Source organism: Pelophylax lessonae, assembly GCF_965119305.1.
Source record: "Pelophylax lessonae genome assembly, chromosome: 4".
Lineage (NCBI taxonomy): Eukaryota > Metazoa > Chordata > Amphibia > Anura > Ranidae > Pelophylax > Pelophylax lessonae.
In genome coordinates, this window is record NC_138771.1 from 51,459,851 (window position 1) to 51,486,875 (window position 27,025).

Genomic DNA, 27,025 nt, shown 5'->3' on the forward strand with positions numbered 1-27,025 from the left:
TGGGATACAGGGAAGGCAACACAATGTCCTCATTCAGATGGAAATCAGAAAGGAAAGGAGGCGCAAACACCTAGTGCATTACCCGTGGTACTGTATTAAATTTTTAATAAAAAATGCCAAATATTATTTCTTCATGTTTGTGAGTATGCATTTGGCATTTTTTATTAAAAATTTTATACAGTACCACGGGTAATGCACTAGGTGTTTGCGCCTCCTTTACTCTCTTTTATGTACCCGTTTTGTAGTTCCCTGCCTGAGGAGAGCAGCAAGCCAGTCTTCCCCTTCGAAGTGAGCGCTTGGCTGAATTATTTATTTCGATGGAAATCAGAGACCACCTTTGGAAGGAACGACAGACAGGGGCGAAGAACCCCCTTATCTTTGTGGACCACCAAATAAGGGGAGCGACACAACAATGCCGCCAATTCCGAGCACCCTGTGTGCAGAGGTGATAGCAGCCAAAAAGGCCACCTTCTGGAAAAGCGTGAGCAGGGGAATCGCCCAAATATTTTTAAAGGGAGGCTTCTGTAGAGCTGAAAGCACAAATTTGAGATCCCAAGGCAGTAGTGGGGACCACACTGGAGTCAAATGTCGAACCCCCTGAATAAAAGTACGCACCAGAGAGTTCGTGGCCAAGGGTCGTTGAAAGAAGACCGCCAAGGCCGACACCTGACCCTTAAACGGTACTCAAAGTAAATTTCTGCTCAACCCCCCCCCCCCCCGTTAAGAGCGAGGGTGAACACCAAGCGACTCACACCCCGACTTGTACACTTTCAACGTACAAAGGTAGATCTTCCTAGAAGTAGACTTCCTAGCCTTCAGTAGTGTGGGAATCACTGACCCAGCCAAACCTCTATTCTTCAGCACCTGGCTTTCAAACAGCCAAGCGGTCAAAGCCAGCGACTGTAAAGCAGGATCGAAGATTTGCCCTTGGGACAGCAGATCCCCCCCTGAGAGGTAGTTTCCAAGGGACTTCGGCGACCAGCCGCACCAGGACGGTGTACCAAGACCGGCTAGGCCAATCTGGGGCTACTAACTAGAAAGACCAGAATTCCTTTGGACTCGATCATGCACAAGAGTCTCAGCAGAAGCTTGAGAGGAGGGAAGGCATAAAACAGATGATACTGGCCCCAGGGGGGCCAACAGCATGTCTATGGCATCGCTAGTGGATCCCGTGACCGTGCCACAAAACCTGTGCACCTTCCTGTTGAGCCGAGATGCCAACAGATCCACCTTTGGGGTGCCCCACTGGAGACACAGCTGATGAAACACCTCTAGATGAAAGGACCACTCTCCTTGGTCCAACGCCTGCCAACTGAGATAATCCGCCTGCCAATTTTCCACCCCTGGAATGTGTACAACGGAGAGGGCTTGAACTAAACGTTCGGCCCACCGAAGAATGCCGGCTACCTGCAGAGCTGCCAATACACTGCTTGTTCCACCCTGGTGACTGACATAAGCCACAGCCATGGCATTGTCCAATTAGATTTGCACCAGACCCCCCTGAAGGCGATCTGTCTGGTGATTCAGGCACAGCCAGTACATTGTTCCAGTACATTGATCGAGAGTGTGGAGTCTTCCAGTGTCCAAACTCCCTGAGCGGAGTTTCAACCCAGGACACCTCCCCACCCAGACAGACTGGCATCCATGGTGACCACTGTCCAATACAGGGGGAGAAAAAATTTGCCCTGGTGAAGAGCTGGAGAGCGAAGCCACCAGATCAGAGACCCTTTTATTTTTCAGCTCAGCCGGATTTGATCGTCCAGAGAAGTTGGCCAAGATCTCCCTTTGCAGGGACCTCGTATTGAACTGTGCAAAACTAGACCGCCTCAAAAAGGCAGAAACCATCAGGCCCAGCACCCTCATGCAAGCCCGGAGGGACGACCGCCTGCTGGGCATAAAGAGATGAATCACAGCATCCAACTTCTGGAGTTTGTCTAGAGGAAGGAACACTCTGGCTAGAGCAGAGTCCAGAGTCAGACCCAGATAGTCCAGTTTTGAGGAAGGAACCAGAGCAGACTTCTGAAAATTCAGAAGCCAGCCAAACTCCCTCAGAGTCCGTATAGTGATGTCCACGTTGTCCATCAGAGCAGTAGGAGACTCTGCTCGCAAGAGAAGGGCTGCTCACCCTCCAGGTCACGGCGTAAAAGCTTAGCCCACTCAGAGTTTGTGACACCAGGCAATGGTGAAGACCAGTCTGAGTGCCGAGCTGGCCACAGTGAACAAACTGCAGGCCACAGCCTCTGCCTTTCTGTCAGCCGGATACTTAAAAGCCGGCGATTCTTCTACCAGAATCATGGTTGCCTTATTCAACCTGGAAACTGGGGGATCCACCACCGGTGGAACAGTCCATTTCTTAAGGAGGGAATCTTCAAATGGGTACCTCATTGCGAATCGCTTAGAGAGCACAAAAGGGATGTTTTTTACATTCCCACTCTTTCACTCTGGGAAGGCAACACAATGTCTTCATTCAAATGAAAATCGGAGACAATGCAAGCAAGGGAATCTCCCGAAGATTCTTAAAGGGAGACTTCTGGAGGACCAAAGGCACCGAATTGAGGTCCCAAGGCGGCAACGGAGACCACACTGGAGGAACCAAGTGTCGGACACCCTGAAGAAAGATAGGCACCAGGGAGTGTGTGGCCAAGGGTCGTTGAAAGAAAACCACCAAAGCGGACACCTGGCTCTTGATGGTACTCAAGGCCAATTTCTGCTCAACCCCCTGTTGAAGGAAGGTCAAGATCCGAGCCACAGAGAAGGCGTAAGGATGAACTCCAAAAGACTCACACCACGCAACGAACGTCTTCCACATATGATGGTAGATCTTCCTAGAAGTAGATTTCCTAGCTGTTAACAGTGTAGGATCCCCTACTCCGATAAACATCTATCCTTCAGCACCTGGCATTCAATAGCCAAGCCGTCAAAGCTAGCGACTGTAAAGCAAGATGGAGGATTGGTACTTGGGACAGCAGATCCTCCCTGAAAGGAAACCTCCAAGGATTGTCGGCGACCAGCCGCACCAGATAGGCGTACCAAACCCGGCAAGGCCAGTCCGGAGCCACTAAGATGACCATAATTTCCTTCTGCCTCGATCCTGCGTAGAAGTTTTGGCAGAAGCTTGTGAGGAGTGAAGGCATAAATCAGACGTTACTGACCCCACGGGGCCACCGGCGTGTTTGTGTCATCTGCCAGAGGATCCCGTAATCGAGCAACAGTCCTCTGCACCTTTCTGTTGAGTCGAGACGCCAACAGATCCACCTCTGGGATGCCCCACCGGCGACACAACTGATGAAACACCTCCAGATGAAGGGACCACTCCCCTTGGTCCAATGCCAGTCAACTGAAGTAATCCACCTGCCAATTTTCCACCCTGGGAATGTGCATGGTGGAGAGGGCGGTAAGGAACCGTTCTGCCCACCTTAGAATGCCGGCTACCTCCAGAGCCGCTAGGGCACTTCACGTGCCCCCATGGTGGTTGACATAAGCTACAGGCATGGCATTGTCCTATTGAATGTGCACTGGACATCCCTGAAGATGATCCGTTCAACGGTCCAGACACCGTCTGATCGCTCGGAGTTCCAATACATAGATCGGTGGTCTGGACTCTTCCAGTGTTCAGATCCCCTGAGCAGAATGTTTGCCAAGGACGGGCTGGCATCTGTGGTGATCACCGTCCAATACAAGGGGAGGAAGGATTTTCTTAGACGAAGCACCGGAGAAGGAAGCCACCATATCAGAGATTCCTTTGTTCCCCGGCTCAGCCCGATCTAAATTGTCCAGAGACTGCGGAGTCCGTTCCATTTTGCCACAATCTCCCTTTGCAGGGACCTCATATGAAACACTACAAACGGAACTGCCTCAAAAGTAGATACAATCATTCCCAGCACCTGCATGCAAGTCCGGAGGGATGACTATTGCTGGACAGCAGGAGATGAATTGCAGCCTGCAATATCTGGAGTTTGTCCAGAGGAAGGAGCACTATAGCCATGGCCGAGTCCAGAGTCAGAACCAGATAGTCCAGCTTTGTGGACAGAACCAGAGCAGACATCTGAAAATTTAGAATCCAGCTGAACTCCCGCAGAGTTCGTATGGTGATTTCGTCCAAATAGCCCAGTACTGCGATCCCCCATTGGCATAGCAAAGCTAGCACCGGGGCTAACACTTTTGTGAAGACCCAAGGAGCAGAGGCAAGACCATAGGGTAACGCCACAAACTGATAATGCTAAACACATATTGCAACGTGAAGGTAAGCATCCTTGATGTCGATAGAGGCAAGAAAATCCCCCTGACGCAGAGATGCCACCACCATGTGAATAGACTCCATTCTGAATGTCTGCACTCGCACAAAGCAGTTCAGCACCTTGGGGGTCAAGGATTGGATGCACCTTGCCTTCCTTCCTGGTAACTGTAAACCAGTTTAAATAAAAACCCTGAAAATGTTCCGAAGTCGGAAAACAATCACCCCTTGAAGCAACAGGTCTTGTACCGCCCCAAAAAAGACCCTGTAAGAGGTCCAGGGACAGGCGCAAGTTGGAAGGAAGAAACCTTTCCGGGGGACAAGAGCGAAACTCATTCTTGTACTTGGACCGAATTACTTTGTGGACCCACTTGTCTTGTACCAGGGAAGTCCACGTGTCCGGGAACCAGCGAACACGTCCCCCCACCCCCAATACGGTTAGGGCACATCTTCATGCTGAAGGAGCCTTGTCTGCGGGTCTGCAGAAGCCCGCTCTCTGCTTGCCAGACAAGGTTAATTTGGCCCTGAAAGGCTATGAGCCCTTGTCAGTCGAGAGAGACTGAGAAACAAAAAAACTTCTTATGAGCCAAGAAGGAGGGTCCACGTCTACAACGAGGTTCCTGGTTCTTAGTATTCTGCGGAAGAAAGGTACTCTCCCCCCCCCCCCCCGTTAAAACTTTTTACCTCCCTGGCGGTATTCCTGAGGGTGGCTTGGGGTGCACTTTCAGTACCAAAAGCGGTAACCCCGAACCACACTGGGGATTACCCCGCAATGTTACTCACCTTCCCTGCTCTCCCCCGCCGTCCTCCCCATCCTCACAGTCTCTCCCCGCTCTGTGCACGGCCGATTGCCGGAACTTGCCTTCCGGTTCTCTTCCCTGCGAGCATTGCAACGCAGGGGGGTGGAACCTGCGGCAAATTCAAAAGTATAAAAACACAAATGACATGATACAAAGCTGTGATCCCAACAGATCACACTGTATCATGCCATTTCAGCACAGGATTGCACGTGGTGACTTTTCCAGTGCCTTTCCTGTGCTTTTCCAGTGCTTTGTGCCTGGAAAATTTTGAACCACCATGGCGTCCAAAAAGGGTTCTTTTTTTGCGCAAAAGTGCTTTTAGACAAACTGGAAAACAAGGACAGCGAAACTGAGTTACATGAAGAACTGAGCGATAGCGATTCGTGGGAAAATTCGTCATCAGGTACGGAAAGTGATGACAGCGAGGATTCTGAGGTCTCTTTCTGGCACATCGCTCCGTTAGAAATTCTGAAGAATCATTTGATATACTTCCCAAATTCCACAAGCTATGTGCCAGAAAGAGACATCAGAATCGTCGCAGTCGTCACTTTCCGTACCTGATGACGAATTTTCCCACGAATCGCTATAGCTCAGTTCTTCAAGTAACTGTTGCTGTTTTCCAGTTCGTCTAAAAGTGCTTTGCGCAAAAAGAACGCTTTTTGGACGACATGGTTATTCTCAATTTTCCAGGCACAAAGAACTGGAAAAGCACAGGCAGGGCACCAGAAAAGTCACCAGGTGAAATCCTGTGGTGAAATGGCATGATACAGTGTAATCCGTTAGGATCACAACTTTGTATCATGTCATTTAGTATACTTACATTTTTAAAATTGCCACCGGTTCCACCCCACCTGCATCGCAACGCTCGCAGGGAAGGGAACCGGAAGACAGGTGTCGGCATCGGCCGAGCACACAGTGGAAGGACAGAGGGAGAGGACGGCCGGAGATCGCAGGGGAAGAAGGTGGGTTTAAAAATGTAAAACAACAGATTTCCATGCAAAAGAATGTACCACTTTTAGCACAGAACTCTGTACATAATCAGACCGCCAGGAAGGTTAATGTCATCCAGAGTAGCTCCAAACACGCAATCTCCTTGAAAGGGAAGATCGGTCAAGGCCTTTTTAGAAGTCTGGCCCGCAGACCAGCATTTGAGCCAAAAGACACGCCGAAGGACCACTTCCAAAACAGAGCCGAGCCACTAGGGGAGCCGCATTCAAAGAGGCATCACAAATAAACTGCAGCCCCTGGACCAGCTGGTCCGCCAGCTCAACAAAGGCAGGGGGGAGCTGTTCTCCCTCCAGGTCACAGTGTAAAAGCTTAGCCCACTCAGTCAGAGTTTGCGACACCAGGGAAATGGTGAATACCGGCCTTGGTGCCGAACCAGCCAGAGTGCACATATTGCAGGCCACAGCTTCCGTCTTCCTGTCAGCCAGATCCTTAAAAGGCCATGGACTCTTCAAACTGAACCATCGAAAAGGGTCCATCACCAGTGGAACAGTCCACTTCCTAATAAGGGACTCCTCATAGGGGTAACGCCTAGAAAATCGTCCCCACTCTTTAGTGACAATTCTGTTAAAATAGGCAGGGAAAGGAAACCCCTTTGCCGCTCTGGATGGTTTGTGAGTGCCAAAGGGAACCTGCGCCTCCGTCGCAGCTGTAGCTGCATCCTCTATCTTCCAGGACTCATGCACATAAACAAGCAGTGCTTCCACCAGCGTCTTTTCATGCGTGGTTGCAGATGTGGAGGAATCATCCTATCAGAGAACTCTGGGTGTGTGGTTGCAGACCCAGCAGGGTGACCCACGTCCGCAGCGGCCAAATCAGATTCAGGATCTGATGAGACAGATGAGGCAGGAGAAGGCGGGGGCGCTTTTTGCTATCCTATCGCCCCAAAGCCACCACCACCAGGGACACAAGGGACTCCAGGACCGCCGTCAGTGCATCGATGGATGGTTTGGACCTGGAGAGCTCTACAGCCTCAGAGAGGGGATCAGGTGGGGAGATATGCTCTAAAGACTCCATGAGTCACCAGGGGGACCCCACAAAAAGTGTAAAACACTGCAAAGGGAAAACCCCCACCGCGCTGGCAGCACCACCCGGTCGCGAGGCACAAGCACCAAGTGATTCTCAGAAGAGAGGGAGAGAACCCCAGCAGACTCACCACCCAGCAGAATCAGGCACCTGCAGCCACCAGGATAATCTGCATTCCAAGTACAGCGATCAGGAAGTGAAAAGATCCAAGAGTCAGTACCAGGGGATGAGTAAGGGCTCCCACTGCCAAAATCGGGGCGCTTACAGGGCTCAACTTGCAAGGCCGCCGCTATTTTCAATGGCAAACCACCGCAAAATGGCCGCCGGACTACACAAACATGACCGCCGTGCATAGAAACACAAAGGCTAAAGCAAAATGGCAGTCCTATGACGCCTCCAGGGAACCTGGAGGGATCCTTAGGCCTCAAGGACAGACCCAGGCAGGACAGGGGGCCCTGCCAGGAGCCCCACCAGGTACAACCCCCACCCACCCACCATTCATGTCACCATTGATTATTCATTTATGGTATACTATTGTGATTGTAGCACTAGTATTAAATAACATATAGACTCTTGATGATATCTCCTCATTTCTGTTATCCCCCGCCACAGATTGGGGGGGGATAATTTTGAGGATAAAGACTGCTATTGAACTAGAGGACAGAAGCATAGGGAACACAGCATACGGAAGGGAAGTAATGCCCCTTGTGCGTTTTTTTTTTTTTAGGAAACAGTAGGCTTTAAATTAGCACACAGCAGTACTATACTGTATTTTACAGACCGTCCTAAATTGAAATGAGCAGATTGGCACAGGCATGAGTGGGAGAAGCGGGTCCTTGTCTTTGAGAACAGAAGCCCAGATTACCATGCATCATTTATGCGTGTGAAACTGTTAGGAGTTAACATGACAGAAAACAGCTGAACGACTTTAATTGCTACAACTGCTAAATCGGTCACTCCGAGAACTCCCTCGCCCCTTTCCCACATAAACTCTGGCTTATAATCATACAGTTGGAAGCCATTCATTGTACATAACACATCAGTGCACTGTATGTATACAAGACCTCACACTAATCTATTCTCATCTTCACAGTACAACCCCCAGAATCTACGTTCACTGCTCATTCACCCGTCCTATACTTTATTATCACATGCTTGCAAAACACATTACAGTTCTAGGTTATTTACTGAGGATATTGATAATAGGAGGAAATACATCCTCCAACAATCTGTATAGGAGGAGTGGAAGTACACCAGCTGATTAGGAAAACCAGACTGGCAGCAGAGTATACAGGTCCTCTCCCACAGGGGCACATTGCTCTGTTCAGCAGGGAATCCGTGAGCGGGTCCTCTATCACTTTTGCGACCTCTGTGCCCATTCATTTTTTTTTTTTTTAATCACATTTTGACAGTAGCATGGTGAACCCATGTGGGATCTATAGACTGCCGGATGTTTTTATTATAATTCAGGATTCATATGGCGCCAACAGTTTGTGCAGCGCTTTACAGTATAAAGGGTGACTACTGTTACAATGCAATAAAATACAAGAGGGTTAAAGGGAAAGTTCACTTTAAAAATAAAATAAATGCACATAAATGCATTTATTATTTTTGCTGCAGGGGCCTGTAAAGCATTGCACCAGCAATCAGCAGGTATAATGCCATGCAGGTCTCCTGCAGATCGGTCAGTGTACCGGCTTGCTTGTACCTAGTACAAGGAAGCCAATACATTCTGACAGGAGGACTCAATGAACTACCACAGCACCGTGGTAGTTCACTGAAAACTAAAAGCCGAACTCACAGAGGACCAGAGTTGTATAAAGTACTCGAAACCCATACTTGAGTAAAAGTACAAGTGCTCGATCAAAAAGTAACTTGAGTAGAAGTACTAAAGTATTCAACATTTTTTGTACTTAAGTATTGCAAGCAGTTTTTTTAAAAATTTAGCTACTCAAGTACTGAAAGTAAAAGTACAAGTACTGTGTTATGTAGTTATTAAAGAAAGAACTCAAAAGTTTGAACATCATATTGTTTTTTATTATTTCAAATGCAGCTTTTATTTATACATACAGTAGCTTTTATTTTCGTATGCGCTGATAATACACATGTTTTGAGCTTCATGAAACCTGCCATCTACTGTTCTGGCAGTGGTAATTTTTATAATTGTAACGAGTAACTATGCAGCACAAAAAAAAAATATCGGAGTAGAAGTATTGAAATCATTGAAAAAATGTAGTGAAGTAAAAGTGGAAGTAGGAGAAAAAAATTCTACTCTAGGAAAGTACAGATACCGCCTTTCCGTACTTAAGTACAGTAGTGAAGTAGTTCTACTTAGTTACTATACATCTCTGCAGAGGACTGTGAATGAGTGAAGATGCCAGGTGGGAGGAGCCTCATACGGCCGCATCTTTTTGGAATTGTGGCAGCAGACACGGTGCATTCATAACATGTTACACGTTACACTTTGAATATGGGTGTAATATGTAGCCCTTTTATGAAAGGTGAACTTGTCCTTTAAGAAGGCCCTACTCCTAAGAGCTTACAATCTAATAGGGTGTAGAAGGATTTGTATCCATTTACATCTATCTCAAATCCACGTTTAGGTCTGGAAAAAACAAAAATGGTCATAGTCCTTTTCTTTTTGCCAGACCTGGACTGACTCTGGGGTAGGTGGAGGTAAACAGACACGAGTCTGTTTATATCCGTCTGCCCATAGACCTGCATGGAGCTTCTGATCAAATCGGCCTGAAAATAGAGAGGCGGACCCGATTGGAAAGCCGTGTGAAAGCGGCCTAATAAGGACTATAAAAACTTCTCTGAATAGGAGGGACACTGTGTTTTGGGTCTGCATTTTGTTAAGCATTTAGGTGCATTTTATATGCACTACCATTCATTACTAGTTTTTGGCCGAAACCGAACCAAAAATGGAGCATTTTTTTATGCAACACACTAAAATGCAGGGGTGTAAAGCATAAAATAAGAATTATAAAATTACAAGTGATACTAAAGGCCTACATTTATTTTTGTATATAAAAAAAAAAAAAGTTAAGCTCCTTCCCCACATACGGACTGTTCATTTAATCAGTTAAGTCACGTCAAAATGGATGAAGTATTCATCAGTTTTTCGCCTTTTTTTTTACATCCACTACCAATGCAAAAAGGGATGAAAAACGGACCGTTTGTCAGTTTACATCCATTTTTTTGTCCGATCAGTTTTTTTAACTGAAGAAAAATAGGGCTTTCATCCATTCAAAAAAACGGATATTGAGGGAAGCGGATGTAAACGGATGATCATCCGTTGTCATTTCTCTGCCGAGGACGCCATCCCACCTAGACAGGCTGGCATTCGTGGTGACCACTGTCCAATACAAAGGTAGGAAGGATCTTGTCTTGCTGAAGCGCCAGAAAGCGAAGCCACCAAATCAGGGACTGTCATATACCCCGGCTCAGCTGGATTTGGTTGTCCAGAGACCGTAGATTCTTGACCCATGTAATGAGAATCTCCCGTTGCAAGGACCCCGCATGGAACTGCGCAAACCGAGCTGCCTTGAAGGTTGACACCATCAGGCCCAGTACACGCATACAAGTCTAGAAGGACGTCCATCTGGTCAGCTGGTCAGCAGGAGACAAACTGAAACCTGCTGTGTCTGAAGTTTGTTCGGAGGAAGAAATACTCTGGCTAAGGCTGAGTCCAGTATCAACCCCAGATAGTCTAGTTTCGTAGAAGGAACCAAGACTGACTTCCGAAGATTCAGAAACCAGCCAAACTTCTTCAGAGTTCATATGGTGATCTCCAGGTTTTCTGTCAGTGCAGCAGAAGATACGGCTCGCAAAAGGAACTTGTATAAATAGCCCAGGACCCCGATCACCCACTGGCGTAACAATGCCAGTACCGAGGCCAACACTGTATAAATGTATAAAAAGGGGATTCACTCCAGAAATAAAGAGATTATTCTCCCACTCTACAAGACTATGGTCCGGCCACATCTGGAGTATGCTGTCCAGTTCTGGGCACCGACCCTCAGGAAGGATGTGCTGGAATTGGAAAGAGTCCAGAGAAGGGCAACAAAAATAATTAGGGGAATGGAGGACATCAGCTATGAGGAAAGACTACAAGCACTGAACCTATTCTCTCTGGAGAAGAGACGATTGAGGGGGGATATGATATCAATGTACAAATACTGTACTGGCGACCCTAGCATAAGGAGCAAACTATTCAGAGAAAGGAGATACAATAAGACACGTGGCCACTCACTAAAACTAGAGGAAAGGCGGTTTAACCTTAAAATGCGTAAGGGGTTCTTCACTGTAAGAGCAGTAAGGATGTGGAATTCTCTTCCACAAGCAGTCGTATCAGCTGGAAGCATTGATAGTTTCAAAAAACTATTAGATGGGCACCTTAAAGACCACAACATACAGGGGTATACAATGTATGGTTAAAAGCAAACACACACACACATCATAGGTTGAACTGGGTGGACTGATGTCTTTTTTCAACCTCACTAACTATGTAACTATGTAACTATGCAACTGTAGTAAAGACCTGGGGAGCGGAGGCGAGACCAAATGGTAACACCCCAAACTGATAATGTTCCTCTCACACTGCAAAGCGGGGGAAGCGTTGGTGATGGAAACATATTGGAATGTGAAGGTAGGCATCTTTGCTGTCTATGGAGGCAAGAAAATCCCCCCTGAGATAGGGAAGCCACCACTGTGGGAATGGACTCCATCCTAAACTTCTACCCCCGAACAAAGCAGTTCATCGCCTTGAGGTCCAGGATTGGACGCACCTTGCCCTCCTTCCTGGGAACTGTAAACAGGTTGAGTAAAAACCCCTGAAAAACGTTTCGCAATCGGAACCGAGACAATCATCCCTTGAAACAAAGATCTTGCACCGCCCCAAAGAGAGTCTGTAAGGGGACTAGGAACAGTCGCACGGTGGAAGGAAAGAACCGGAGGGCGAGCACTTAACTCGATCTTGTATCCAGATTGTATGACTTCATGGACCCACTTGTCATGTACCAGGGAAGTCCATGAGTCCTGGAACTAGCGAAGATGTCCTCCCACCCCAGATATGGGTGAGGGCGCATCTTTATGTTGAAGGAGCCTTGTCTGGGGGTCTGGAGAAGCCCGCTCTCGACTTGCCAGACCGATTTGGAGGAAAACATTTTTTTTATTGGACGGCTCTGAACTCTCTGCTGCATTTTTATACAGGGGTGTGCCTTGTCCAATAAACAACAATGATGAAACGGTAGCGACAAAAACGGGTATATTGGCGCTCCCGGACAAAATGGCACAAGGACAAAATGGATGCTGCTCGGGATCTTGAAACATTAAAACTTGTTTATTAAAATAAGTTAAAATATGCTCCTTAACAGAAAAAGCCAGTGGTGTGCCTAGGGTGCAGCAAGCAGCAGTCAGATGTAAGACCGGTGAAAATACCTCAAAACAAGGAGGACCCAGGAGCGGGGGAGCGACGTCTAACCACCTATGAAGCCTGGATGGTGTGGCGCTTGTGGGTGGATTGTCAGCCTCGATCAACCCGTTTTTGTCGCTACTTTTCTTCTCAGTTGGGATCTGGGTTTGGGTAGGCTGCAGCCCGGACATGGACATGTAACCAATGGTGGACCTCTTTGGGCATTGTCCGACCTTATTGTTCCATCCCCGCCTTCTGATTACCGGCACCATAGAGCCAGGATTTTTTGTATATACTCAATGATGAAACGGTGTTCAGGGGACTTAAAAAAATAACGTTAAACAGCTACTACAGCTGTATTTTGTTTGCGCATGTACATGAGGCCAAACCGTTATTTAACTAAAGCCGAGATTTAATCCCATCTATGGGCAGGCTTGTTGTACTGAAGTCCATCGATCAATCTACTTCAGTATAACCAGCCTGTTGGATTTTTTTTTATGCAATCACTGCTGGTGGCTATAGCAGGCGGCAGTAATCATTGTGTTCCGATGGCAGGGAGTGCTACCTGCAAGCAGAACACATAAGCACTGCAGAAGGGATCCCCCCCCCCCTGTGTTGGTGAGGGAATCAAGTGATTTTCCTTCCTTCCACCAAAGAAAATTGTATAATGTATGGCCTGCTTAACTTTAAGTCTATGTTTCCCAACGGCTGAAGATTAAATTAGTGTTAGTGTTCCATTTTATAATTTTTTTAATAAAATTCTGCATGGCAAATTTGATACCTTATTGACCAGAAACATGGTGAGCAATGAAAACTGTGCATTACAAAAACACCACCGTCCATGGTACAACTGAGTGATATTCATCACCTACCTGCAACCACTCCGACTGGCTGTTCTCCTGGGCGGTCCAGGCATTGCTCTTCCCCATCTTATCCAGGCGAGCGTAGTGCGGGTGCCAGGTAAGTGCATCCATGCCCCAGGTCTTGAACACGCTGGATGCGGTGATTTGCTTATCAGGGATCAGGAAGGATTTCATCCCAAGTGGGTCGGAGCAACCTACCGTGTTGAAATACACTGTAACACAACGGTTTACAAAAGGATGGGAAGAGGGTGCTCAGCATTACAAGCTCTATGCAGGCGTGACATAGTGCAAAAGCAGTAAAAACACACACGTTAAAAACAAAAGTTATCTCCAACAAAAAACAGCAGAGCGCTAACTATACAACTATAACAGCTGGAAGTATGCCTGCCTGGAGAACAGCTGGAGCCGATAGGGGCAGGTCTATCCGCAACAACTGGCCAGGAGAAGATAATGCTGCTGTGTCTGGTGTCCAATGATTCCAACTGAAGGGTCAGCCCACTCAAAACTTTCATTTTTTTGGTAGATTTGGAAGAGTTAAAGTGGTAGTAAACCACATTTTTTTTTATTTCTTAACCCTGTAAGACAATGGCATAATGTGCTAGTATGCATCGCATACTAGCACATACTGCGGCAGGTCAGCTCTATTAGGAGAAACAGCGTACCTGTACTTCGTCTCATGTAATTCGCCGGCCAACCACGATCACTCCCCATAGAGGCAGAACGGCGGTCTGCCTATGTAAACAAGGCAGACCGCTGTTCTGTCAAGGATGAATACAGGGATCCTGTGTTCCTGCTATTTAGGAACACCGATCTCTATGTTCATCTAGTGAGTCCATCCCCCACAGTTAGAAAGCATCCCCTAGTCCAGTGATGGTGAACCTTGGCACCCCAGATGTTTTGGAACTACATTTCCCATGATGCTCTATTACATTGCAGAGTGTATTAGCATCATGGGAAATGTAGTTCCAAAACATCTGGGGTGCCAAGGTTCGCCATCATTGCCCTAGGGACACACTTAACCCTTTGATCGTACCTTGTGTTAACCCCTTCCCTGCAGTGTCATTAGTACAGTAACATATTTTTTAGCACTGATTACAGTAGTAAGGTCACCGGTCCCCCCAAAAGTGTCAGTTAGGTGTCCGATCTGTCAGCAGCAATATTGCAGTCCTGCTAAAAAATGGCTGTTCACTGTGGTTACTAGTGGAAATAAATAAATAAAAATGTCAAATTTATCCCCTAGCTTGTAGACGCAATATCTTTTGCGCAAACAAATGAATATAGATTTATTAGGATTTTTTTCTCACCAAAAATACGTGGCAGAATACAAATTGGCCTAAAATAATGAAAAAAATTAGATTTCTTAATTTTTTTTTTTTTTATTGGGAATTTTATATAGCAGAAAGTAAAAAAAAAAAAAAAAAATATATTATTATTATAATATATATATATATATATATATATATATATATATATTTTTTTTTTTTTTTTTTCAGAATTGTTGCCTTTTTGTTTATAGCTCAAAAAATAAAAACCGCAGAGGTGATCAAATACCACCAAAAGAAAGCTCTATTTGTGGGGAAAAATAGGACATCAATTTTATTTGAGTACAGCGTCACACGAACTGGCAATTTTCAGTTAAAGTAACACAGTGCCATATCGCAAAAAAATGGCATGGTTATTGGGGGGGGAAAGGGGGCGGAAATATTTAATATTTCCGATATGTGACTGCTGCACCATGTACTTGTATGAGAAAGAATCCTGTTCTCTTTGTATTGCTTCCTTTGTGTGAAATCCCTGGTGTTCCTGCCAGTCACTGACTACCCTAAGCAGGAGAGCACAACATGATCAGTTCTCTAGCTCTGCTGGGAACTCAGCCTGCTCTCCTCCAATGATCAGATTTGTCCTGACATGCCCCCTCTGCACAGCCTGTCGCTGGGAAGATCAGTGTGCTGCTGCTTCTCCTCCCCCCAGCTCTTATGCAGCTGAGAACAAAGGGAATGTGGTCACTTTTAAAAAAGGGGAAAAAAGTTATTTATAATGTCTCTTTTATATCTTTACACAAATGTTTTGCCTTTCATTTCAGTTTTAAACTTTTACAATGTGATCGTTTACCATTACTTTAAATAAGAATTATGGTATGAACACTGCATAGTACATCAAAGGTTACAAATGTACATAAAAGGAAATTTAAGAAATGTTTGAACACTCCCCTTGTTCTTTGATCTTCACATAAAGTGAGCTCCAGCAACCTCACAAATGTAAATGCTATTCACAGGCAACATATTATTAACCCTTTGTTAAATCTAAACCCAAGAACAAAAAAGTCTTCTATAGCAGATTACTAGCCCTTAGATGTGAATACATTACTTTTTCCAGGCTTTCCTTCATTTATACCTGGTAATCCTGTGCAAAGCACACTTGCTATCCTAAAGCCCCGTACACACGTACCGAATGTCGGCTGAACGATCGGCCGTCTTTTGTCCGGTGCTGTCCTGTCTGACTGCACACGAATTTTGTCGGCCAACAACAGCCGACTGCAGAAGTGATGTCATGTGATGGTTAACTTTCTGTGTGTTTTTTCTTTTCTGAGCATGCCCAGTCTTGCTAATCTGCTGTTTGTCGGCCGAATTCTGTACTGACTGGCGAACAATCGGCCGTTCTGGTGACGGCCAACAAAAATTTTAAAGTCTGCACGACAGATTCTGTTCGGCCGAAAATTCGCTGTCGGTTGTCGGAAGCATCATAGTAACAAGCCTACAATCGGCCGATCGTTCGGTGGCCGAATATTTACGGCCGACAATCGCTACGTGTGTACGGGGCTTAAGGTGGCTGTGCTCACTGACTTCACTGTATCTATAAGGAGAGATTGTACTTCTGTCCCAGTATGACAAACCAAACACGTCTTCCTCTATTTATGTCCATTACATGGTGGTGAGGGAATCCGTCATTTTCAAAAGGAAGAGAACATTGATATAGAAGTTTAATTCACAAGAAGTGACAAGGACGCGGCATTTCTAGAAACTGGAATTTTCTGTACTTGCTAAAAATAGAAAACTAATACAACCACCACATCCAAAGACTAGTAAACTGCAATACGTTGCATATTTTGTTCATGGAATTATATATCCTTTAATAAAAATTAAAAAAAAAATTACACAAAAATATTTTAAAAGACTACTTCAGTTGTAACTGAATTTGCTAAAGCCCCGTACACACGCGTCGAAAATTGGCAGGGAATTTTCGTCCGACGACCGATCGGCCGATTTTCGGCTTGTTAGTATGATGCTTCCGACAACCGACTCCGACTTTTCGGCCGAACAAAATCTGGTGTGCAGACTATAAAATTTTTGTTGGCTGTCAACACAACGGCCGATTTCCGTTCAGTCAGTACAAATTTCTACAGGGAAAAATCTGATGAGCAAGTCTGGGCATGCTCAAAGAAGAAAGAACACAAAGAAAGCAAACCAACACATGACATCACTTCTGAAGTAGAATTCGGTCGTGCAGTCTAGAGCACATTCCAACCAACAAACACCACTCTGGACAAAAGACGGACGATCGGTCGGACGATAATCGTTGCGTGTGTACGAGGCTTTACTAAGAGAACTAAGTATTTGTGGATGAGAAGGAAAACTGGACTTAAATGGCACAACAAACTCCGGTATAACTTAAAATGTAAATATAATAAGAGAACTAAGTTGAAACCCTCCCTAAATGAAGGCTTCCATTACAGTACTAAATACCATCAATATTGTTTATTAACTAAACTTCAATATATATTTAATAAACTTGAAACCGAAGTCTAATCGCATTGTTTAAAAAAATCATCACAAGGGACAGTGCTTACACTGAATGAGAAGGGTCCCTTGTGCTGATGACTGCCCTCTTAGTTGATTCTTCGGTCTGTCCTTAACCACTTCAGCCCCGGAAGGTTTGCCCCCTAATGACCAGGCCATTTTTTGCGATTCGGCACTGCGTTATTTTAACGGATAATTGCGCGGTCGTGCGACGCTGTACCCAAATACAATTGATGTCCTTTTTTTCCCACAAACAGAGCTTTCTTTTGGTGGTATTTGATCACCTGTGTGATTTTTAGATTTTGCGCTATAAACCAAAGAAAAGCACCAATTTTGAAAAAAAAAAAAAGCGCCATATTTTTTACTTTCTGCTATAAAACATTCCCAATAAAAAATTTGTAAACATTCATTTTTTTATTAGTTTAAGCCAATTTGTATTCTGCTACATATTTTTGGTAAACAAAAATCCCAATAAGCGTATAATAATTGGTTTGCGCAAAAGTTATAGCGTTTACAAACGACGGGATAGATTTTAAGGCCCCGTTCACACTGGGGCGACGCTACTTTGCCGGGCGACCTCATAGGTCGCGGCGCGCTGCTCGCCCCGCGACCTCGGAGCGGCCGGCACAGACTTCATAACATTGAAGTCTATGCAGGTCGCTCCGGGTCACCCCAAAGAAGCTCCGGACCCTTTTTCTAAGTCGGAGCGACTTGTGACGCTCCTATTAGAACGGGTCTACAGCTTCTCTGTGGAAGGCGACCTACGGCGACCTGTCAGGGGACCAGGTCGCCTGACAGGTCGCCCCAGTGCGAACGGGGGCTTAGACTTTTTATTTATTTATTTTTTATTAGTAATGGCGGCGATCTACGATTTTTAGCGGGACTGCAACACTGCGGCGGACAGATCGGACCCCTAACTGACATTTTTGACACTTTTTGGGGACCAGTGACATTACTACAGTTATCAGTGCTAAATAATATGCACTGTTACTGTATAAATGACACTGGCAGGGAAGGGGTTAAAACTGGGGGTGATCAAGGGGGTTAAAAGTATGCCTGTATGCTTACTGACTGTGTGCGGGGGGGGGTTCTGTGACAAGCACAGAACGATCGCAGTTTCAGCTGAAACTGCTGATCTGTCCCTGCCTGTCTGAGAGAAGATCCGCCTGCTTTGTTTCCATAAGCAGGAGGGTCTTCTCTCCGTTTCCCGAGCGATCGCCGCCTCTCCTCCCGTGGCCCGCCTTCCGCTGTGTTAGAGCGTGGCACCCGCGGTGCCGAAACCACATGCACTCAAGTCACGTAGTACTACTTGACTGGACGCAGCCGAGCCACCCTGCCCCAGTAAAAAGCCGGCGGGCGGTGGGCAAGTGCTTAATAAACAGACAGTTACCAGTCCAAGGATCCAGCACCGTCCTCACCCAGGGCCAGCTCTTTGTTGGTCTTCAGGTCCCCACACCAGCATGTTAGTTGTGGGAAGCGGGCTTTGACTCTATTCTGCCACATCTGGCTTCCCGCTGTGCAAGCGTGAGCTTCTGAGCCCGGTGAATGGTTCTACAGCCTTCTGGGACCTGTGACGTGTCCAAGAAGGATGCGGACTGGGGGAGTGGGTGGGAAGCAAAACATCCGCTTGGATCACCTAGGGTGGGCGGCGGCAGCAGGGGTGTCAAACTGGCGGCCCACCAGCTGTTGCGGAACTACTAATCCCATCATGCCTCTGCCTGTGGGAGTTATGCTTGTAACTGTCAGCCTTGCAATGCCCCATGGGACTTGTAGTTCTGCAACAGCTGGAGGGCCGCCACTGACACCTGTGACTGGCGATCTAAGAGGAAGTAGGAGTCGGTAGCTATCAAAACTAGGTACCCCTCCCTCCCCAAAAAAAATAAATAAATATCCTAAATAAGGCAGAAAAGGGGGAGGAAGAAGGGCTGTACTTCCCCTTTTGGGTGAAGTTCCACTTTAAATGTAATGGTGGAAGCTATAGTACAGCCACTATGAATGGAGGAGGGGGGGCAGAAAGGGCAGGCATAGTCGGCAATCTTTACAACTGACAGGTCCAGTGGATCATATTAACCCCTGCAGAACCTGAAGCTTAATGCTGCAGGAGTGGGGGAGGGGAGGGGAGAGTAGGGGACTCAAGATTTCAACTAAGAGAGCACCCACCAGCACAAGGGATGCTTCTCATTCAGTGTAAGTACTGTCCCTTGTGCTCATAAAGTTTAACTAAACGTAGGCTTTAAAATTTATAAGCTTCATACTAAAACATAATTCTATCCAATTAAAATGCATAAGTGAACCTCTGCCTCTTTGAATCATTTTAATGTTTAGTAAACATAGCAGTTTGTGATTTCTCAATACACAAGTTCTATTCCACATAACAAATCATCACACTGCCTCCTCCGCCAGCTGGATCACTACCCCGTGCATATGCTTCGGATTAATGAATAGTGCCGTGTAATTGCACTTTGTGCCATTAGATGGAGACACTGATGCAAGAAATAATAACAAAAAAACATCAAAAAGCAAAGTCTCAGGTTTCATGTCGCTGAATCGTTCTCAGTGTTTGGTTTCAAATACATTTAACAGATTGTGGATTGCGGGGAAAGAAAAACATTTAATACGCATTCTATCAAAAGAACACTTTACAATGAAGAAGTCAATGAGGGAGGCAGATGCTCTTTACTGCATTTATATGGGCAGACAGCTCAAGCATGCAGAGTCTATGGGTTGATATATCAAAGGAAAACAGATGGTGCACTTTGCAAGTGCATTTGCTCCAAAGCTTAGTAAATGAGCAAAAAATACCCAATTACATGCAAGGAACATTTTAAAAAAATACAGCATTTTGCTTGCACATGATTGGATGATGGATTTCAGGAACGATTAGGTTGGTATTTTGAGACCAGGTTAGTGATGTAGCTGGAGCAGAGTTGTGGATGGCTTTGAATCTCATTCGTTGGGTGAGTGGAAGCCAGTGGAGGGATTGACAGAGAAGAGTAGCAGACACTGAGCGATTGGTAAGGTGGATGAGCCTGGCAGCAGCATTCACGCTGGACTGAAGGGGGGATAGTGTATGTAAAGGTAATCCAATGAGGAGGTGGAATGAGGAGGAGGAGACTTTCAGTGCGCTGCTGCTGCTGCTTCTCCTCTCCCCCAGCTCTTATGCAGCTGAGAACAGAGGGAATGTGATCACTTATTAACCACTTTACGACTGCCCACCACAGATAAACTGCGGCAGGCAGCCGCTCCTGGGCAAAGCGACGTAGGTATACATCACTCGCTCTCAGGAGGCTAGGGGGCGAGCGCACGCATGCCGGCGGCGCGCCCCCGCCCCACTTGTCAGTGGGGAAGCCGATGTGTGTCAGGCGGCTCCGATTGCTGCCCAACACCCGCGATCGTTCCCCGCTGAGAGAGAAGGACAGTCGGCTGTTGTAAACACAGCTGACCGTTCTTCTCCCTGGAATGATCATAGAGCCCCTGTGATCCTTCTATACAGGATCAAATGTCTCTATGGTCATTTCAGAAGCCCCCCCACAGTTAGAATCACTCCCTTAGGCTCACATTTAACCCCTTGATCACCCACACTGTTAACCCCTTCCCTGCCAGTGTCATTATTACAGTAACAGTGCATATTTTTAGCACTGATTACTGTAGTACTGTCACTGGTCCCCCTAAAAGTATCAAAAATATCAGTCAGGGGTCCGATCTGCTGTCCGCCGCAAAAAATCGCAGATTGCCGCCATTACTAGTAAAAAATAAAAAAAAAACAATAAAAATGACACAAATCTTTCCCGTAGTTAGTAAACACGATAACTCTTGCGCAAACCAATCAAAATACGCTTATTGCATTTTTTTTTTTTTTTTACTAAAAATATGTAGCAGAAAAAAAATTGGCCTAAAATGTTAAAAAATTTTGATTTTTGAGAATGTAATTTAGCAGAATGTGAAAATTTAATTTTATTTTTTAACTGGTCGCTCTTTTTTGTTTATAGCGCAAAAAATGAAAAAATTGCACAGGTGATCAAATACCACCAAAAGAAAACTCTATTTGTGGGGAAAAAAAGGACATCAATTTTGGGTACAGCGTCGCACCACCGCGCAATTGTCCGTTAAAGTAACAGTACCGAATTGCAAAATATGGCCTGGTCATTAAGGGGGAAATCCTTCCGGTCTTAAAGTGGTTAAAAAAAAAAAAAAAAAAAAAGGTAATTATGTTTTCTTACATCCATATGCAAATGTGTTGCCTGTTATTTCTATTTTATACTGAAGGAGTTGTTTTACAATATGATCATCTAAAAGCACTTTAAGCCCATTCTATTCTATTCTATCCAACCCTGTAAAGAAAAGATCTGTATACTTGCCTATTCTGAAGCCGCTCCGCTCTGGTCACATGATCTCGAGTGGCGGCTTCTGCGTAGAGGAGAGACCGCTGACAATGGCTGCAAACGCCTGGGAGATGACGTCACCCACAGACTTAATATGGAGCATCCGCTGTCAGCTGCCCCTCTTCTACATTAAAGCTGCCTCTGACGGCTGATCATGTGCCCGGACCAGAGGAGCTCAGAATAGGGAAGTATACACATCTTTTCTTTGCAGGGTTCGATAGAATAAGCTTAGAATGGAAGGTAGGTTTAGCCTTAGTTAGATTTTGGATGGAATTCCACTTTTAATTGGTCCAAGCTGGATCAATGTAACCAGGTAAAAACTGGCATCCCTAAAAGTAGAGGTTTGCTGGTGTGGTAAAGGAGTTTAAAATACCTATCCTGGCCTCGTTTAGACTTACGTAGCTCTCTGAAGTGCGATCTACGCTCAGATTGCTCTTCAAAGAGCATTTTACAGGCAGTTGGGAGGTGTTGTTTTGCCTCCTGTTTTAACCGCCTAGGGATGCCGTGGGAGGTTGCAGCACAGCCCCATTCACTTGAATGAGTCGTGTTCGGAGGGTGTAAGAATCTGGCAAATGCGACAAGGGGTGTAATGTCTGGCAAGGCAGTAAAGCACCGCAGCCATGGCATGTGTGCACCCCAGCCGCTGCCTTTGCAGCTAAAGTGGAGCAGTTAAGAGGCTGTAAAAATGCAGCTCAACTGCATGGTTTTACCACTCCTGACCGCTAGTGTAAATCGGCCCTTAGGATTCTTTCACACAGGGCGGACCATTTTTTGTTCCGCTCCGGCACTTTTTTTTTTTTACGGACACGGATGACACTTGTGTCATTCGGTCCATAAGTCTGTTTATCATCCCATCCGTTTGTGGATGATAAACAGAGACAATGTATGTTAGTGGGATTGCGGATGTCAGCGGATTACCTCGCTGACATCCGTTTTTGCGTCCGTTCCGTTTTTTTAAACGGAAGAAAAATAGGGTTCTGTTCCATTCCAAAAAACGGAACTGAGAGGAAAGGACGCAAATCGGATGTCAGCGGATGGTCATCCGCTGACATCTGCAATCCCATTGACATTCGTTATGTCCGTTTTTCATCCGCAAAAAAAAAAATGGGATGAAAAACAGACATGCAGACCGCCCGTGTGAAAGGACCCTTAAGGTGTAATCATTTACAATGCATAGTGAGGCCCCAACGCAATACACAATATGGTTTAACTAGTACAGTGGTTCTTAACCTGGGTTCGATCGAACCCCAGGGGTTCGGTGGGTCAGTCTCGAGGGTTCGGCACACCCTCCGCTAGTACCACTTCGCTGTTAGGGACTATTTCTCAAGTTTCGGGCATTTCCTTCCGCTCCCGCTCCGCGCCGTCATCATGGAAATACATAACATCACACATAGCATAACATAGCACCGCAGTGTCATGTCACTCACTCTGTCATGATAGGCTGGCCGCCGCCGCCCGCTGTGTCTGCTCGCACTCGCAGCTCTCTCTGCCCCTGGCTCACTCTCACTGCTGGCTGTGCAGCTCGGCTCCTGGCTGTATCTGATCCAGCCGGAGCCGGCGTCGCCCACTGTGGAGTGGTGGGGGCGGGCGGGGGGGGACAGGCCAGACGTGCGGTGCAGAGAGGGACTGTCTGGGCGAGGGACTAACCCATGCAACGGCCGCCCAGCGCAGCGTGGGAGAGAACCACCAGGCCAGGCAGCCGCAGAAGAAGCCGGCAGGTGAGAGGCCAGAGAGCCAGTGGTGACAGTGGTGCTGCAGCCTGCAGGAGGAAAACCTAGCCGGTTATCGGGAGTCGGGACACAGGTGAAAAAAAGGTAGGACTGGAGTAGTACTGGCTGTACTAGTCTAGTGACTGACTGTGTGAGAACACTGAGAAGACTATGTAAAGGGGATCTATTTTATGGGGAACCTGGCCTGCTGTAAGGGGGGAGATCTAAATGGGGGACGGGACCTCACCTTACCCTGGCCTGCTGTAAGGGGGGATCTATATGGGGGACATGATCCCCCATATAGATCCCCCCCTTACAGTAGGCCAGGGTGAGGTGAGGTCCCCCATATAGATCCCCCCCTACAGCAGGCCAGAGTGAGGTTAGGTCACTCTGGGGTCCCCCATATAGATCCACCTTTACAGCAGGCCAGGGTGAGGTTAGGTCACTCTGGGGTCCCCCATAAAGTACCCCCCCTACAGCAGGCCAGGGTCTGGACCTTACCTCACCCTGTCCTGCTGTAAGGGGGGAGATCTATATGGGGGACGGGACCTCACCTCACCCTGGCCTGCTGTAAGGGGGGGATCTATATGGGGGACCTCACCCTGGCCTGCTGTAAGGGGGGATCTATATGGGGGACCAGGTCCCCCATATAGATCCCCCCTTACAGCAGGCCAGGGTGAGGTGAGGTCACGTCCCCCATATAGATCTCCCCCCTTACAGCAGGCCAGGGTGAGGTGAGGTCCCATCCCCCATATAGATCCCCCTTACAGCAGGCCAGGGTGAGGTGACATGAGACATGATAATGACATGAGAGTGGCACTTGCCAAGATAAAGCGTACATTTCTGAACTGGTCTCTGAAAGACAACAGCAGAAGTCACACTAATTTGCAGTAAATATTCATTATTATGTTTTTGTTTTTGTGTGAAAATCATGTTTTAATGCTTTTGTTCATTGTTCTTAATGGTTTTGTTCATTTTGTGCACCTATGTATAAATATATACCTAAAATAATATATACCTATGTTTTGAATTTGAAAAAATCATATTTTATTTTTCCAATTAAGAAGGGTTCAGTGAAACTGGTGGGGTTCAGTACCTCCAACAAGGTTAAGAACCACTGAACTAGTAGCAGTCCGCCTCATAGCCGTTTTACTGCTACAGGATGGCTCTCCTGTGCAGATGCAAGTGTATACATCCGTAATTCTGCACTTCCTCCTGCAGGGGGCGCGCGCACCAGCGAAAGCCTGCTTCTGCTGTGAATATTCACAGAAGCCAATCTGCGGGTGTCGGGCACTCAATGTCCTCCGGCACATGCCGATCATTGATAACACACAGAGAACTGAGATCTGCCTCTGTAAACAGGTCTGACGGGGGAAGGAATATATTTTGTGTTCTTGCAAAGCAGCAAAAGTAAAGGCACTTGCCACAGTACACAAAAACACTGGTTAACCTTTTAATCGCTGTTTAACCCCTCCCCAGCCAGTGTCATTAGTACAGTAACAGTGCATATTTTTAGCACTGATCACTGTATTAGTGTCACTGGTTCCCAAAGTGTTAAAAGTGTCATTTAGTGTCCGATTGTCTGCCGAAGTCCCACTATAAGTCACTGATCATCGCCATTACTAGTACAAAAAAAAAAATTCCATAAATATATCCCATAGTTTGTAGGTGCTAGAACGTTTGTGTAAACCAATCAGTATACGCTTATTGGGATTTTTTTTTTTTTTCCAAAAACATGTAGCAGAATACATATTGGCCTAAATTTATGAAGGAATTAGATTTTTTATATTGTGTTTATTGGATATTTTAGAAAGTAAATATTGGTGTTTTTTTCCTCCAAATTGTCAGACTTTTTTTTGTTTATAGTGCAAAAAATAAATGCAGTGGTGATCAAATACCAAAAGAAAGCTCTATTAGTGGGAAAAAAATGACAAATTGTATTTGTGTACAGTGTTGCATGACCGTACAATTGTCAGTTAAAGTAACGCAGTGCTGTATAGCAAAAAATGGCCTGGTCATGAAGGGGAGTAATTCTTATGGAGGTCAAGCAGTTAATGTGCTATAACATTGTGGTAATAGTAAAATATTATTAATAATATTACAAGCACGGTGTCTTAGTGGTCAGCACTGGAGCCTTGCAGCACTGGAGTTTGCATGTCCTCCCTGTGCCTGTTTGGGTTTCCTCCTACACCACAAAGACACAAAGCTGGTAAGTTAGCTGGCACCGGTCTAAATTGGCCTACATAACAATAAGCTATGGACTAACGTTTTCCATGTAAAATTTATTATTTCATATTTACCTGACTGAAAAAAGAAATATCCACCCACCGGACACTTTATTAGGTACACCTTGCTAGTACCGGGTTGGACCCCCTTTTGCCTTCATTCTTCCATTCTTACATTCAAGGTGTTGGAAACATTCCTCATAGATTTTGGTCCATATTGACATGATGGCATCAGGCAGTTGCTGCACATCCATGATGTAAATCTCCCGTTCTACCACATCCCAATCCTAAAGGTGCTCTATAGCAGTGGTCCTCAACTTCGGTCCTCAGGGCCCACTAACAGGCCAGATTTTAAGTATTACCTTGGGGAGATGCAGACTAGAATACTGCAATCACTGAGCAGCAAATTATATCACCTGTGATGTAATTTAGTTATCTTGCACTATAGACCACTGCTCTATCATGGAGATCTGGTGACTGAAGGCCATTGAAGTACAGTGACCTCATTGTCATGTTGAAGAAACCAGTGGTGAGATGATTGGAGCTTTGTGACATGGTGCATTATCCTGCTGGAAGGAGCCATCAGAAGATGGGGACACTGTAGTCATAAAGGGATGGGCATGGTCAGCAACAATACTCAGGTAGGTCGTGGGGTTTAAACGATGATCAATTGGAACTAATGGGCCCAAAGTGTGCCAAGAAAATATCCCCCACATCATTACACCACCACCACCAGCCTGAACTGGTAATACAAGGCAGGATGGATCCATGCTTTCATGTTTACACCAAATTCTGACCCCATCATCTGAATGTCTCAGCTGAAATCAAGTGTCATCAGACCAGGCAACATTTTTCCAATCTTTATTGTCCAATCTTGGCGAGTCTGTGTGAATTGTAGTCTCAGTTTCCTGTTCTTAGCTGACAGGAGTGGCACCCGGTGTGGTCTTCTGTTGCTGTAGCCCATCTGTGTCAAGGTTCAATGTGTTGCGCATTCAGGGATGGTTTACTGCATACCTTGGTTGTAACGGGTGGTTAATTTGAGTTACTGTTGCCTTTCTAGTATCTCGAACCAGTCTGCCCATTCTCCTCTGCCCTCTATCATCAGCAAGGCATTTTCCTCCACACAACTGCCGCTCACTGGATATTTTCTCTTTTTTGGACCATTCTCTGTAAACCCGAGAGATGGTTGTGCATGAAAATCCCAGCAGATCACCAGTTTTTGAAATACTCAGACCAGCCCGTCTGACACCAACAGCCAGGCCACGTTCAAAGTCATTTAAATCCCCTTTCTTTCCCCATTCTGATGCTCAGTTTGAACTTCAGAAAGTCATTTTCATGCCGTCTAGATGCCTAAATGCATTGAGTTGCTGCCATGTGATTGGCTGATTAGCAATTTGAGTCACCAAGCAATTGATCCGGTGTACCTAATAAAGTGGCCGGTGAGTATTTATTTTACATTTCATTTTTCTCTATATAAAAAAAACGTAAGCACCCAGATGTAAGCAGATAAAACCCTAACCTGTATACTCTTCTATGCTTCAAAGAACGAATCTAACAATTGCTAATGA

At 46.0% G+C, this 27,025-nt stretch overlaps 1 protein-coding gene across 2 annotated transcripts in view; it reads right to left on the reverse strand.

Moving 5' to 3' along the window:
* The window catches only part of MFGE8 (milk fat globule EGF and factor V/VIII domain containing), a 184,425-nt gene that overhangs the window by 26,266 nt on the left and 131,134 nt on the right, over window positions 1-27,025 (reverse strand). Inside the window, exon 8 of one of the 2 annotated variants that reach the window (XM_082254014.1) lies at window positions 13,354-13,538. In XM_082254014.1, the coding sequence (XP_082110140.1) occupies window positions 13,354-13,538 (185 nt within the window). Of the gene's footprint in view, window positions 1-13,353; window positions 13,557-27,025 lie in introns of both variants that reach the window. The other variant, XM_082254013.1, reaches the window with a different exon arrangement.